General features: G+C 36.5%; 1 protein-coding gene across 4 annotated transcripts in view; it reads left to right on the forward strand.

Moving 5' to 3' along the window:
* NBAS (NBAS subunit of NRZ tethering complex) overlaps positions 1-17,193 on the forward strand; it is a 434,255-nt gene that overhangs the window by 12,173 nt on the left and 404,889 nt on the right. For all 4 annotated transcript variants that reach the window (XR_004273780.1, XM_032294320.1, XM_032294322.1 and 1 more), the window contains 3 exons: positions 9,795-9,928; positions 12,579-12,712; positions 14,137-14,235. Coding sequence is in view for 3 of the 4 variants with exons in the window: in XM_032294320.1 (XP_032150211.1) it covers positions 9,795-9,928; positions 12,579-12,712; positions 14,137-14,235 (367 nt within the window). In the remaining variant the exon portion in view is untranslated. The remainder of the gene's footprint in view (positions 1-9,794; positions 9,929-12,578; positions 12,713-14,136; positions 14,236-17,193) is intronic.

Here is a 17,193-nt window from a genome sequence, read left to right on the forward strand (position 1 = left end):
TGAGAGTTCCCTGCCATATGTCTTATGTTCTAGTACAAAATAGTGAACAATTTTCTAACCCCATTGTGTTCTTCAGGCCTTGGTACAGATAGTTCCTTTTGCTCAGAAACTCCCACCTGTACATTGGATTGATTACTCCTGTTAGTCTGCTTTCCTTTTTTATTTATTTCTATATATTTTTTGAGATGAAGTCTTGCTCTGTCACACAGGTTGGAGTGCAGTGGTGCGATCTCGGCTCACTGAAACCTCTGCCTCCTGTGTTCAAGTGATTCCCTTGCCTCAGCCTCCTACGTAGCTGGGATTACAGGTGTGTGCCACCACACTGGACTATTTTTTGTGTTTTTTATAGAGATGGGGTTTCACGATGTTGGCCAGGCTGGTCTCAAACTCCTGACCTAAGGTGATCCACGTGCCTTGCCTCCCAAAGTGCTGGGATTATAGGCGTGAGCCACCACACATTGCCTGCCTTCCTTTTTAAATTGTTGATTTGCTTGTCTGATTCCCAATTAGATTGTAAATTAATTGACGTTAGGGCTTATATCTTACCCAACATAAAAAATGTTTTTTTTTTCGTGCTTAGCATGGTGCCTGACACACTGTAGGCACATAGTATTTGACCCTATCAAGTGGGTAATGGCACTTGGGAGCTGTTCAAATGCTTTTTATGGATGAATGAATTTACCAACAAAGTATGTTTGCCTATTTCTTGCTTAGCTTTAGAAATTTTCAAGAGTATGTATATATATTATATATAGTACTGTCTATATTATACATATTATAGTGATCCATATATAAATTTGTGGATAATTGTCATGGCATTAATATTTTTTATTCCTTATGTATACATGTGCATACCTAGCAATAATAGAGCAATAAGGGTGGATAGGAAGACCTGTTTGCCAGCTGGGCACGGTGGCTCACTCCTGTAATCCCAGTACTTTGGGAGGCTGAGGTGGGTGGATCATGAGGTCAGGAGATCAAGATAATCCTGGCTAACATGGTGAACCCACATGTTTACTAAAAAAAAGTATAAAAAATTAGCCGGGCATGGTGGCGGGCTAATTTTAGTCCCAGCTACTCAGGAGGCTGAAGCAGAATTGCTTGAATTGGGAGGTGGAGGCTGCAGTGAACAGAGATTGTGCCACTGCCCTCCAGCCTGTGTGACAGAGGGAGACTCCTCCAAAGAAAAAAAAAAAAAAAAAAAAAAAACTGTTTGCCTAACCCCTTCGGGAGTACTAGAAGGGGCAATAGTGTGTAAGTGTGAATATCTGAAGCTTGGGGCTCTAGCCCTTTTTGAATATACCTTTTGTAGTTTCATCACCAGTGCTTATTAGAGTAGATCAGGACTTGCTTAAATAATGTATAAAGGTCAAGAAGTATTGAGAAGAATAATTTGGGGGGTATTCAGTTGCGTTTTTCCCAGTGCAGCCCTTTCATTGGGTGAGGGCTTGGGGGGGCCTAAGATAGGTTTCTGAGGAGCATGCTTAGAGTGTTGGAGTGATTCAGATATACAGGGTTCTTTTGAGCTTTGGCATTAGACACCTGCTCCTAACCAGTAAGTAAACCGAAAAATCTACAAATTAACATGAAAATGGGAAGCTTTACCCTTCTGTATTTTATACAAATTATAATATTTGTCAGAGTTTTTAGCATGTACAGTTAATGTGGCAGCAAGGATAAGACACTAATACTTTGAGAGCTAATGTTTTATTTTGTTGGCTTCTGAATGTGTGAATTTATGACCTTAATTCTGCATTAATGGCTTCTTTCCATTTCGTATAATGTGAGGTAATGATCATTTGCTTGTTATCTGACTCATCTTTATGGGAATAATTCCCGTATGCCAAATGATATTTCATGTGTGTGCCTGGAGAAAAGGAGCCAGATTGTTGTTAATGCATTTTTGAAACTACATATTGCAGAGTCTACCAACTGAAATAGGAGCTATTTGGTTCTACTCTGATATTTTTCAATTATTGTTTTATAAAATACCTGCCATTTGAGTGTTTTAAATGTGGATTGTAACTTGTTTTGGCTCTGTGATTCAGTTTTCTCTTTCTACTTGAATAATGACCTAAAAATAGCACGTGAAATTAGAGTTTTTAAAAAGAGTTGTACTGTGTTGTTAACAGTTTTTTTCATATTTTTGATTTTGAAATACCATAAATACGAGTTTCCTAATTGTAAGCGGCAACTTGCCTATGACAGGTGTGGTGAGGTCCCATCAGCCCTGCAGTGGCTGGCTGGGCACTCTGACAGCCTGAGCTTCTACTGGTTGCCTCTGGCTTCCAGCAGCCTCATGAATTTACTGTTAGATGCCATACAAATATGATTTTCTCTGTATGTGTTAACATGAAAAAGGTTGGGAAGGATAGACTATTTGAAACACCTGGACTTTTTTTGTTTTGTTTTGTTTTGTTTTGTTTTGTTTAGAGATGGAGTCTGGCTCTGTCACCCAGGCTGCACCCTTCACCTTCTGGGTTCAAGTGATTATTCTACCTTAGCCTCCCCAGTAGTTGGGATTATAGGCGCCTGCCACCATACCTGGCTAACTTTGTATTTTTAGTAGAGTCAGGGTTTCACTGTGTTGGTCAGGCTGGTCTCAAACTCCTGACTTCAAGTGATCCACCTGCCTTGGCCTCCCAGAGTGCTAGAATTATAGGTGTGAGCCACCACACCCGGTTGAAACACCCAGACTTGAAATGAAGCATTTTGTTCCAGAACTGTGATTCAGGATCCTCAGATTATATGATGACTATTTTTTCTTTTTTGTAAATTTAAAGTAATTTTTTCTTGTTGAAAAAATAATACACATTCTAGTAGAAACTTTAGAAACTAAAAATGAGCAAAAAGTAGAAAAGAAAAATAAGCTCAGCACCAAGGGATAAATACTATTTACATTTTATTATCAATTGTTTCAGATGTTTTTCTGTAACTACATGTTACTGTAGATATATTCTATGAAAATAAAGTGTTTTGTAATCTGATTTCTTCACAAGATAGGTTGTTAAAAAAGAGTTATTTTTAGGTTGAAGTTTAAGAAGCACTTTCCAGAATATCTTTTTTGGTCTGTTCTACTGGATAGTATCTTGGATATTAGGACATAGGTCTCCTAGCTATCCAGATAATCCAGGAAATGCCTATAAACTTGATCTCTGAGCAGCAAGCAACTTGATAGTATATTTGATTCCACCAGCAAAAAAAAAATCATCATGCATTTGTGCAGATAATTGTATGAAACATAGGTAGCAGATTATTGCATCTGTGTTCATGAAGGATATTGGTATCTAGATTGCTCTTTTGTAATGTCTTTCTGGTTTGGTATTGGAGTAGTGCTAGTTTTGAAAGATGAGTTGGCAAGTGTTTCATCATTTTTTAAATTTTCTGAAACAGTTTGTGTAGAATTGAATTATTCCTTCCTTTAATGTTTGATGGAATTCACCAGTGAAACTGGGAGTTTTCTTGTAAGCAGGCTTTTAATTAAATTAATCAATTTAAAATTTTTAGTTTAATTAAAATAGATCAGTAAGGCTTTTTGAAATTTCAGTTTCCTCTTATTTTTTTTTTTTTTGGAATTTTTTCCTAAAATGTAGAACTTATTGGCTTAATGTTTATAATATTTCCTATTACCCATCTATTGCCTGTAGGCTCTGTACTGATGTTCCCTCTATCAGTTTTCAGATTTGTACTTGGTATTTTTCTCTTTTCTCTTAAATCAGGCAGGCCAGAGTTTTATGTGTTAAATATTCTTAAAGAAAAAATGGGTTTTATGTATTTCTTTTTTTGCTTACTTTGATTTTTGCCCTTATTAGTTTCTTTCTTCTGCATACAAGATTTAATTTGCTCTCATTTTTCTAGATGGAAGGTGGAAATTTAGATCACTGATTTTAAACTTTTTTTGTAAATAAACATTTAAGCATTTAAGCCTATTCTAATATAAGCATCTTTTTTTTAATTACATCTAATTTAATTCTGTTGTGGCCGGGGAACATATACAACATGATTTTAACCTTTTTTGTTTATTGAGGCTTGATTTATGGCCTAGCATATGTTCTGTCTTTATGAATATTTCACATTTAAAAGAATTTGGCTCTTGGGTATAGTGCAGGTATTGGATATAGGTTTTTTTTTTTTTTTTTTTTTTGGCCAGTCAGTCTTGCTCTGTCAATCAGGCTGGAGTGCATGGGCACAATCTCGGCTTACTGCACCCTCCACCTCCTGGGTTCAAGCAGATCTCATGCCTCAATCCCCCAGGTAGCTGGGATTATAGGTGTATACCACCATAACCAGCTAATTTTTGTATTTTAATAGAGATGAGGTTTTGTCTTGTTGGTCAGGCGCATCTTGAACTCCTGGCCTCAAGTGATCTGCTGCCTCAGCCTCCCAATGTGCTGGGTTTATAGGCATGAGCCGCCACGCCTTGCTGTGTCAGGTAACTTTTTAAGAAATTGTATGACAAGGACAATGTTATATTTACCTCACTTTTCCCTTTCTTTCATTTTTTTGTGTATGCATAAAATTGAATTTGCATTTGATACTGTTTCTTTTTTTCCGGCTTGAAGAACTTGACATTTCTTATAAGGCAGGACTTTTTTTTTTTTAATCATTGTCATCCAGGCTGGAATCTAGGCTCACTGACACCTTTGTATCTTGGGCTCCCATGCTTTGCTAGTTTTCAAAATTTTTTGTAGAGATGGGTCTCCCTATGTTGCCCAGGCTGGTGTTGACCTCCTAGATTCAAGCAATCCTCCTACCTTGGCCTCCCAAAGTACTTGAATTACAGGCATGAGCCACCGTACCCTGCCAAGGACTATTGATAACAAATTTTCTCAATGTTTGTGCTTGTTTTTATAAAACGTTTTATCTGAGAAAAATCTAGGTTAATCTCCTTTCAGCTCTTTTTTTTTTTTTTTTTTTTTTTTTTTAAGGGAGTCTTACTCTGTCACCCAGGCTGGAGTACAGTGGTGCGATCTCAACTCACTGTATCCCAGGTCCAAGTGATTCTCTTGCCTTAGCCACTTGAGCAGCTGGGACTACAGGTGCGCGCCACTACGCCCGGCTCATTTTTTTGTATTTTTTGGTAGAGATGGGGTTTTACCATATTGGACAGGCTGGTCTCAAACTCTGACGTTGTGATCCACCTGCCTCAGCCTCCCAAAGTTCTGGGCTTACAGGCGTGAGCCACCCGCACCTGACCCTTTTAGCTCTTTAAAGATGTCATTGTTTTGTTTTGGACAAGAAATTGAGAATCATTGCTATTGTTTTCTTAAATGGAAGGTGTCTTTCTTTTGTCTGTCTACTTTAAAATTTTCTTTTTATTATTGGTTGTCAGACGTAAATTATCCTGTGCCTTGATGGCTTTTGAGTTTATCTAGCTTTAAGTTCATTAAGATACTAGATAAGTAGTTTTGTAGGTTGTTTTCAAATTTGAAAAGTTTATGGCTATTGCTTTAAATTTGTTATGGTATCTTTTTTTTAGAGAGCTTCCTCGTTCTTTCCCTCCCTCCGTCCCTCCATTTGTCACATTTTTCTTTATAAATCCAGAGTTTCTTATCGTGTTTACACTTTCCCTCCTTCCTTCTCTCCCTCCACCATTTGTCACTTTTTTCTTTATAAATTCAGAGTTTCTTATCATATTTAGGCCTTTCTTATTGTAGAATTGTTAAGGGTTTTCTCATGTGTTCTTCTAGTGACACTGTTAAACATTTACATATTTGGCTTCTCTAATGTCTTTCTGTTCCCACTAGTTTGCCCTTGCTCACTGGCTCTTGACTTGGATGTAAAGAATGTACATACGTGAGAGATTGTTCACTGAATTCACTTTGAAAATGAGGAAACTGAGGCCATACCCAGGGTCAGACCCAGCTCTCTTGTGATAGCACTGAGACTAGAACACAGTTTTTCTTATTTTTAAATCCTTGCTTGTTTCCAATTCTAGTTTGGGTGAATGGGCACTGGACTGAAGTCTTCTCCTTGAGCATTTGGGTATTTGCTGTGTCCCACCAGAGTGTTAGGCACTGGTCATAAACATTATGAACAAAATGGACACAGCTCCTGACATTTTGGAATTTATAGATTCACAAATAAGGCAGACAATAAAAAGCCTGACAAATGATATGGTTTGTCTCTGTGTCCTCACCCAAATCTTATTTTGGAGTGTACTCCCATAACTTTCACATGTTGTGGAAGGGACCTGGTAGGAGATAATTGAATCATGGGGGCAGTTTCCCACATATTGTTCTCATGATAGTGAATAAGTCTCACAAGATCTGATGGTTTCATCAGGGGTTTTCGCTTTTGCATCTTCCTCATTCTCTCATTACCTGCTACCATCAATGCAAGCTGGATCTTGCTTCTCCTTGCCTTCCACCGTGATTGTGAGGCTTCCCCAGCCACGTGGAACTCTAAGTCCAATTAACCCTCTTTCGTCTGTAAATTGCCCAGTCTCAGTTATGTCTTTATCAGCAGTGTGAAAACGGACTAATACAAGAAGAAATGTATAATTTGATGTAAAAGCTGTGAAGGAAATGAAATCATTGGGCTGGTGAAAAATAATGGGGCTTAGAGGCTACTTACGGGTCACAGAATGTCTTCTAAGGAAGTGCTATTTAAAGTGAAGCTTGAAAGATGTAAAAAAAAAGCCAGTGGAGTGTGAGCAAAAGAATGTTCCAGGCTGAGAAAATAGCATCCACAAAAGCTCTGAGGTGGGAAACAGCTTGGCAACTGGGCAGATTTAAGGAGCTACAGCTGATGAAAATATGAGTGGGTTATAAACTCTTTCACCATGCACCTGTCGGTTGTCAATTTGCTGGTTAACTTTTACCGTCAGTGTTTTTCTGCATACTTTTCAGACAACTTCATTGACACTTGCTTTGTAAAAATCTGTACTGTTTATTCCTTTCCCAAGACACATGGGCAACTGGAAAAAAGTCTTTATTTTCACATTGTTATGTGAAATCTTAGCTTGTAGTGAAAACATATTTTTATCTAGGTCAAAACACATGCTGAGTTTTCTGGAGTTACTGGTTGTGACTAGAAGTAACAGTAAAAACAAATCCCATTCAGATGCAATGCAGTGCATAGAATCTATTTATCTTATCAAAATGAAATAAGAGGAAAAATCTGTTATCAGATTGCAGTGTTTCCTTAGCACATAAATATTTTTCAGGGCAAAATTGTCATCTTGCTGGTTTTTATGTAGCATCTGTGCATATGCCAGTTTTTTATTCTTTTGTTATCATTTTATACCTATGTCTGCTTCAAAGTTTGATTTTTTATTTTAGTAGTCTAAAGACAGGGAAGTAATTTTTTAAAAAAATTATTCCTGCTTGCAAAAGTGGCTTTTTGGAGTGTATGCAGTATCTTGATAGGCTTTAATAAAATTCGTTAGACTTATCCATGCTGAATGACCTCTTTGGGATTTTTTTGTATACTTTTAACCTATTGATAAATAGTCAAAATGAAGAAACTCATTGATGTCTGGTGTGCTATCCCCATATATTCCCCAAAATATATATTACAGAAGTAAAGGGAAGTTTGAACTCTACCCATTATTCCTTTTAGGTAGATAGATGACTTCTGTGATATAGTTCACATTTCATTGGTAGTCCTGGACGGGTGGTAAACTCTACCATTACCTTGCCCTGTTAATAGAGACTTTTTTTTGAGAGACGTAGATGTCACTCGTTAGTGAAACGTTAATCACTTTGTGTTCCAGGCCTGGGAGTGGAATGTTGAATAAGACATTGTCTCTGATTTCAAGGAGCTCAGAGACTTGTGGGGCAAATAATTATGTAAACAACAATATGATGTTATAAATGCTATGAAAGAGGTATGTACAGCATATTTGGTGGCACAGAGCAGCCAGTTTTCAAGAGTGTGTCAAGGGAGGAGGAGGTAACAACTAGACCTGGAAGGATAAGTAAGATTGGAGGTAAACAGTCTAGTAGAGCAGCAGTATGTATAAAAGGCACATATTTGCTCATTTGCCTGGTTGTTGTGGTATGAATGGGTTGTTAGGTATATGACACAAGAATTGGTAGAAGGCAAAACTGGAAAGCCACAGTGGGGCCTTTTGTGGAGGACTTTTCAATATATGTTAGAAATAAGGCTCGGAGTTGTAAGGAAAAATGAGCACTTAGACAAAGGATTTCTCAGCAAAGTAAATTTATTCCTGCACAGGAGGTGTCTCCTGTATGGCCAGTTGCCACGAGAGCATGCAAAACAAAGGAGAGCAGAAGTTTTTATTTTTTATGGGACTGCCACCTTTGGCTGGGGTCAGACTGCACAATTTAAACTAGCCCCGATTGGCTAAACATTTAAACTTTCTTAGATTAAGGTGGACAAGCGATGGGAGAGAGGGGAGAGGAGGAAGGGGTTGTTGTGGCCAATTAGAGAGCTAGTCTTTGCCCAAGTAAGTAAAGGAATCTGAGCTTGTGTTGATAATGCCACTGGTGCTGTGGCATGCCTGGGCATGTAGTAAAGTCAGAAGAAAAGAAGAAGAAAGAGGGAGTGGGTACTGGGAATTAAAGAATAAAAGGTTGAGCAGGCTGTTAGAAGAGAAACCTTGCCGTATCTCACATATATATTGAGGAGTTTGGACTTGATTCTGTTGGAAATGGAGAACCATTTAGTGATTTTAGTGATCTGTTTATCTTGTTATTTTAGAAATATATCATCTGATAGTATAGAGGAAGGAATAGAAGAGAAGAGACTGATGGTGGAAGACCGGTTAGTAGGCCAAGCAAGACCTGAGCTGGGATAGTAGCAGAGGCATAGAGAGAAGACCATACATTTCTGGAGCATTTTTGAGGCAATCCTAAGGCACTGGTGAAGAGGCGGTGTATTGTAATGAAACCTGCACTGCATGGGAAGACAGGGTGCTGATTGTCTGGGTTTTGTTCTATTCCTGACTCATGGAGTCATGTTGAGGCCCTAATCATTTTGAATTCTTGCTGGGAAAGGAAGAACACTAATCTGTCTACCTAACTCTTCAGTTCTGGGATTCCAGTAAGAGGAAACCGAAGGAAACAAAACAAAACAATAAAAAACCTGAAATCTAACATAGCTTAGAGTTTCACATCCTTTTTTTCTTCTTTCGCAACTGATAGCCTTTCTCTCTATTGTAATGAAAATTTAGAGCAGAAAAAATTCAGTTGTTGAGTTGTTAGAATTATTAAGGTGTTGATTATCAAAATCTTGAAATTGTGTGATTGACTCATAAGAGTTCTTGATCTACCTGCTTCTCTCTATATGTATGTATGTATGTATGTGTATGTATATATATGTATGTATGTATATCTATTTTCTCCCTGTTTCCAATACAATGTTAGCATAGTCCCAATTTGTATCTTGGCATCTATATTTGATGTATTTAAAAGATCAAGTTGCAATTTTTATTTTTTGCTCTTAGAGGAACTGAACTCATTGGATTGGAATAATTAATATTGTCTGCCCATTCTGTATGCTTTAGATCTCTCTTAGTATTATAAGTGTTTTGAAGTGTGTTATTCCTGGGCCTTTACCGGACCAGGGCATGCTCAGCATTCATCAGATCATGCATCAGTAGACTTTGCTTCTAAAATAAAACCGTAGTTGCAGTGGTTTGTATTTCCCACTCTTAACTTGAAGTGTGTTTCTGGAAACTGCTCTTTTTTATTGAGGGAAGCATTATTAGAGATCCTTAGGAGATGATGTAATTAATATAGTTGAATTCTTACTTTAGTTGCAGTTACTAAAAGTGTTGACTGTCTTTGTAATATATTGTTAAAAACACCTCTTGTCTTTTGTTTTAGTTCCAAAAGACCCGAAACCCCAGTGGAGACGGGTAGCATGGAGTTATGATTGTACCTTGCTGGCCTATGCTGAAAGCACAGGAACTGTGAGGGTATTTGATCTCATGGGAAGTGAACTCTTTGTCATTTCCCCGGTATGTACATAGCTTAAATTGATAACATAGTTTTTTCAATGTCATGTATGTATAGGTACTTGAGTAAAAGAGTGTGAAGAGGGGGGAATAATACAAATATAAATCAGAATAATAAGCTGTGAATGTAAGATGCCCAGAATCTAGTTAGAGATCTATATACAGGCAATATTTATTCCTTGTATTTTGTAATACACTATCCAGCTGTAAACCACATGGTAGTAAGCAAACACTAAATATAGATACAGAAAGTTGTTATAAAGTTCCAGTGGCAAAAAGAAGTCAATGGGCTGTTGCAACAGGAACAACTTCAAGAGGAATTAGAACTTGTTACCCTACAGGAAATAGAAATGGAAAAGGAGAGTGGAGAAAAAAAAGTGGTAGTAGTAATTTGTATTTGTGTACTACTTTATTAATGCGTTTGATGTATATTATGATCTTATATTCACAACCTTTGAGTAGATTGGGCGGATATTGGTCTCATTTTGTCTAGAAAACTAAGATTGAGTGGAAACAAAATGACGTTTGTATGACAATTCAGTTAATAGTGTCTCTTCTAGGCATCTAGTGCTCTTTAGTTTGTATCCTCCTTTGTCAACTAAACAAGTTATAGGGTCAGCTAGAACAGTGGTTCTCACTCTGGCTGTATCTTAGAATCACCTGCAGAGCTTTATAAGGCAAAGAAAAAAAAAAACAAATTGCCAGATTGCCCGGCTGCAGCTCGCAGAGATTCTGATTTATTTGATCTGAGTGGGGCCTTGGTATTAATATTGTTTATAAGCTTTTCGGCTGATTCTAATGAGAAACTAGAGTTGAAAACCAATGATATAGAGAATTATTTTTTTTCAGAAATAATGAGTGGAGAGACTACAAATGTGTGTTGTTCTTATATTATGGAAGTCTTAGCCAAACTAAGGAATCTGGATTATTATTTTGTAGACTATTTCTGGCTACAAGAAATACAATGTGAGCTGTATATGTGCTCAAATGTAATATTAAATTATATTTGGTCACATATACAATAATGACAGGTGAAGTTTATTTAACAATAATAACTACAATGAGAAACTAAAATAAGAAAAAAGTGAAATTTATTTAATACCATATTTTATCTGATATATCCAAAATGTTATAATTTCAACATATAATCAGTATAAAACATTATTAATGTGATATTTTGTGCTCCTTCTTTGATTTTAAGTCTTTGAAATGTGATGTGTATTTTTGTATTTATGACATATCTCAATTCAGACTAGCCATATATCAAGTGTTCATTATGTGGTTCTAGAAAATGAGGAACCATTCAGGGTGTTTGGGAGGAAAACCTTTTTCTCTGTCTGCTTAAATTTAGCAGCTAGGGGCCTGCAAATTAAACTGACAAAAGACAGATTAACAGGAGAAAAGTTGTACAGTGTTTATTTATATTTTTACATGCACAGGGAGCGTCTCAGAAAAGATGTGAAAACTCAAAGAAGTGGTTAGACTCAGGCTGATATACCATGTTTTATTTTTTTATAGAGTCTTCTTGTTGCCCAGGCTGGAGATCGTAGTGCAGCCACACCATGATCATAGTGCAGCCGCACCTGGCTAATCTTTTAAATTTTTTGTAGAGACAGGATCTTGCAATGCTGTCCAGGCTGGTCTTGGACTCCTGGCTTCAAGTGGTCCTTCCGCCTTGGCCTCTCAGTGTGTTGGGATTACAGATGCGAACCATCCCGTCCAGCCTTATATACCATTTTAATAAAGGAATATAAATTGGTGAGAAGTGATTAGACAAAAGAAAGGGAATTTTGGCTTTTTGAGGTGGTAAATTGTGGGAAAGTGACTAAGAAATGCATGGGAGTTACTAATGGAATAAAGGGATTTTAATAAGTCTGTTTACTCAGACTCATCTTGCTGTGACTTCTGACTTCCAGTGCTGAGTCCGTCTCCTCCTCCTGGTACTGAGGAGCACTTTCACAAAGAGAAATTTGTGCCTTGTTTTTAGGCAGTTAAGGGGCGGGGCAGATAATTTTTCCTGCATCTGTTGATTCTCAGTTGCCTTCAGCACAAAATAATCCTTGTGCCAAAGTGGCATATTTTGGGTTGGCATATTCAAATCCCCTTCAAGGGTGATGAACTTTATTTTGTGTGCTTCCCAAGGTGTACAGGCCTTCACATCTTTAACAGTTTGGCCTGGTGTTTTGTTGATCGAGAAAGGTTAACACTGAGTATTTTATGTGTCCTTTTCTTTAGGTTGCTGATTGGGCAGATGGAAACTGGAGACTTAGCATAATCTGCTGCTGGCAGTGGAAATTAACATTTGGAAGCTTGTATCTTTAAACAAGCTCTTAGAGGTTTTTGAGTCTGAGTGGTGGCATTATCTTTATTTTTTTCTGCAATTGGCATAAAATCTGAATAGAAATTTACTGTGTAGGTGAACATTTTCAAAGGGGCTGCTGTGGTTTCAGCTTGCGTCTGAGAGGGCTGACCTAGATTTGGGTGTCTAGATCTAGGCAGTCTGACTTGCATGATTTTTGAGTATACAGAGAAATTCTGAGGTTATCTTACATAAAGTGTGCCTGAAGCCAGTGTATCAGTTATTCTCCAATTACACATGTGTTAACTGTTATCTAGTGTTTTTTCACTAACTTAATTTTTCCCTCTTCTGTAGGCTTCTAGTTTTATAGGTGACCTAAGCTACGCCATTGCTGGGTTGATGTTTTTAGAATACAAAGCAAGTGCGCAGTGGTCTGCAGAACTCTTGGTCATCAATTACCGAGGAGAACTTAGAAGTTACCTTGTAAGGTAAAAATGTACTTTGGGAAGCCATGTTTGAAATAATGTTTATTTTTCTGGTTTAATGTCAGATTTTGGTATTTCTTTGTTTTTTTTTCCCTTCTGTCTATTATGAAAAATTGCCAACATAATAGGGCAGTTGAACGAATGGTGTAGTGAACACCCGTTGCTTCCACTTGGATTTTACAATTAGGATTTTACTATGTTTGCTATACCATATTTCTAATCATATGTCCATGCCTCTATCCAGCTGTTAATTATTTCATAGTGAGTTGGAGATCAGTACTCAAATGCTTTAGCATGCGTATTATTGATTAGAGTTTAATATTTGCTTATAGTTTTCTTTCTTTTGAGGTGAAATTTGCATGCAGTGAAATGTATACATCTTAATTATACCAGCTAGTGAGTTATGACAAACGCATACATTTGTGCAATTCAAACCTCTGTCAAGATATGGAACATTACCATCATACTAGAAAGTTCCCTCATGCCCCTTCCCAGTAATTCTCTTTCCATACCCACTCCCAGAACAACTATTGTTGATTTTTTTTTTTTAAATCACAGATTAGTTTTGCCCATTCTAATAATTTATGTTAATGGAATAACATATAGTCATCCCTCTGTATCTATGGGTTCTGTTTGTAGATTTGATCAACTGTGGATTGAGAAGATTCAAAAATTGTATCTGTATTGAACATGTACAGACTTTTTTTCTTGTCATTATTGCCTGAGCAATATAGTATAACAACCATTACATAGCATTTACATTGTATTGGGTATTATAAGGAATCTAGAGATGATTCGAAGTATACAGGAGGATGTGTGTAGGTTAGATGAAAATACTATGCCGTTTTATACCAAGGACTTGAACATTTGCAGATTCTGTTATCCTCTGAGCATCCTGGATCCAGTCCACCAAGGACATCTAGGAATAATTGTAGTATGTACTTTTGTGTCTAAGTCTTCCTTCAGTCATCATATTTTGATATTCATATTTTTAAAGTGTAAAAATATTTTATTCCTTTTTACTGATGATTAGTATTTTATTGTATGAATAGCTCATGATTTTAAAAATCCATTCTTCTATTGATAGAACCGTGTTTCCACTTCTGGGCTATTGCAAATAATGCTGTTACAACCATTCTTGTACAAGTCTTTATGGATATACATTTTCGTTTCTCTTGGGTCAATATCTTCAAGTGGGATTGCTGGGTCATAGGGTAGATACAGTTTATTTTTATAAAAAACTTCCATGCTTTTTACCAACTGGTTTTATCAATTGCCTTCTCATTGTAACAGAGTTCTGGTTGTTTTATATCCTCAGCAATATTTGATATTGTCTGTCTTTTAAATTCTAGACATGTTTTTGGGTATTTAGTGATATTCATTGTTGTTTAATGGTATTTATGTCTTACTTACCTTCTTAAATTTAGTGTTGGAACAAATCAGAGCTACCAAGAAAGTCACTGTTTCAGCTTCAGTAGTCATTATCCTCATGGAATCAACACTGCTATTTATCATCCTGGTCACAGGTAAGTAACCATTCGTTCTCATATTTAGTGGAATATTAGGTGGATATAGAAATCTTGGTTCAGGTTCAGGGAGAAGAAACTATTTTGATTCTTATGTTGACTTCTTAATTTCCTCCTTTTGTGCGTACTTATCTTTAATATCTATAATATTGTTGTCATCTGATTATTCCTGCTGTTCCAGCTGGCTCACTGAGCCAGGTGGGCACTGGGAATATTCCATGAGGAATTTATTCTCCTCTTTTAACCCTCTGGACCTTATTTTTTTCATCTTTAAAATGAGTGTGATGTCTAACTCAGATAATTAGTGGGAGAACTAGTACTATATATTAGGTGCCCTCACACAGAAGGGCCTTAGGAGATGCTTCTTCCCTTCTGTCTTTCCTTGCTAGTTTGGGCTGTACTGATGTTGCACATTTCTTCCAACAACTGTGTCCCATCATTCACATACAAATACACTCCCCTGTGTATTTGCCATCTACATTGAAAGTTACTGGAAACTTTATGGCTTTTTCTACTTCCAGTGATTTCTCCCCTTTAATTTTGTTATTTGATAACAGAAGTCACATGCATTTTATAGGATAGCCAAGCTAAATATTTGGTTTCATAAATGGGTATAGTATTAAATTTTGAGTAAGACAGACCTAACTTGAGCTTTTGAATTTTGAGACTTACTCTGTGTTTAATTGGCAAGTCCTTAACTTGGACTCTCAGTATACTTAAGTCTTTTTGATTGAAAATGTATGCAAGTTTGTATTCTGTTTAGTCATATGTTTGTGTTTAGTTCAGGACTTTGTTATTATGAACTTTTTATACTACAAAAGAACACAGACGTGTACACACACACACACACACACACGCTCTCTCTGAAGTCCTCCTTGTGCTCTTCCCTGATTCCATTGTCTCTGTTTAAAGATGACTGCTGTCCTGAGCTTTGTGTATATAATTTTCTTGCTTTCTTTGTAGTTTTATCACTCATTCATATTTAGTTTTGCTGTTTTGACTTTATGTAAATGGAATCACACAGAAGACATACAAGTCTCACTTCATGACTTGCTTTTTGGTGCTTTTCTTGCTTTATCATTTTTAACTACTATTTAGGACATTTCATTTTACAAATGATTTGCCACATATTTATTCATTCTCCTGTAGAAGAAAATTTAGTTCTTAATTTTTTTGTTATAAAGATAGTACTGTGGTAAAAATAATCATGTATTTCTCTGACACATATGTCCAAAAGTTTCTGTAGGATATATAACTAGGAGTGGCAATGCTGGATTGTCAGGTTAGTACATCTTCGCCTTTACTAGATAATCTCAAATGTTTTTCAGAGTATTTGTACCAGTTTATAGTCTCATCAGCAGCATATGAAAGTTACTCTCATTTCACATTCTCATTAATACTCTTGATGTTGTGAGACTTTTAAATGCTTGCTGATTTGGTAGGTGTAGAAGAACATGTCACTGTGGTTTTAATTTGTACTTCCCTAGTTACTAATGAAACTGAGTAGCTTTTTATATGTGATTGGCCATTCATGTTTGCTCATCTGTGAAATGCTGGTTTTGTTTCTTTTCTTTTGGTAGGAGGTTTGTTGTTGACATTTTTATATAATCTGCTTAATTCTTAGTCTATTATATGCATAAGGAGTATTTTTTTTTAACTAAGATGTGAGTTGCCTTAAAATTTTTTTTATATTTACGTTTTATTTTTACGTTATATTTGCACATAATTTCTAGTGTTTACTTTTAAAAACTGACTCCTTTACCCAACTTCTTGCTTTCCAAAGGTAACCACTTTTAGCTATTTTAATTGATTCCTTTGATTCTTTTCATACATTTAAATGGAAAGCTTATAGTGTACTTCTTGATTCCAATTTTACACAGTGTTTATTGTCTTCCCGTTGTGGAAGGTGGATGTCTCCTCAAAGTTTTCTTACCTACTCTACCACGTGTATGCACAAAGACTCTTCAGTTTGTTCTCCTGTTATGTTATATATTATATCCTTTTATATCATAATTTTATAGTATTATTATGGTTATGTAGATGATATTCATAGGTAAGACAAGAAGCTTGTATAGTGTTGTATGATTTCAGTGATTTTCCAGTTTTATTTATTCATCCAGCAAACACTTACTGATTTCCTACTCTGTGCCACATCCTGTTCCAGGTGCTTAGGGTATGTCTTCCTTGTGGAACTTTTTGAGGGAGTGACGGACAACAAACAATGAATGTAAAATATGTGATTAACTAAGTATTATGGGAAAAAAAATCAGAGGTGGAGAGTGGAAAGGTGGGAGAGTGGGGCGCAGGTTACACTTTTAAATATGGCGGCCACATTACTCTCATCAAGGAAGTGTCATTTGTGCAAAGACCTGCAATAGGTGGGGGTATTAGGTATCTGGGGGAAGAGCACTCTATGCAGAAGGAACGGCCAAATCAGAAGCCCTGAGTTGGCAGTGTGCTTAGCATTTTCTAGGAACAGCAATGAGACCAGTTAGGCTGAAGCAGATTGAGACGCAGAGTAATAAGGTGAGGTCAAAGAGAGCGTGGTCAGTGCTGAATCATGCAGGGCTTCTGTGACATAGTAAGACCCACCCGGTAACTTCTTTCTTGTTGATTCTCCTTGTAGTTAATAGTTCTTTTTAGTTTGCTGCATTTTAAAATGTACTTATCACAGGAGATGGATGACTGCATTATTGTTTCTGAATGAAAATTGTTGTAAAGCAAGGAGTATGTATAAGCGGCCTGTTGTGCGTGGCAAAAATTTTGCTAGCTTGTTTATATTTTCCATTATGTAGTTTTTTTTTTAAATGAAATAAGCTGAAATATCACATTTTTATTTAGTTTCAGTTACTCTAGTAATGTGGGCCTGTTATGTTTATCATCCACAAAGAGTTTATAAATATGAAATAAATCAGCCAGAGTGGAATTGGGATAAATTGGTAATATACAAACTCAGGG

Source organism: Sapajus apella, unplaced genomic scaffold, assembly GCF_009761245.1.
Source record: "Sapajus apella isolate SASKATOON/1434 unplaced genomic scaffold, GSC_monkey_1.0 scaffold31, whole genome shotgun sequence".
Classification (NCBI taxonomy): domain Eukaryota; kingdom Metazoa; phylum Chordata; class Mammalia; order Primates; family Cebidae; genus Sapajus; species Sapajus apella.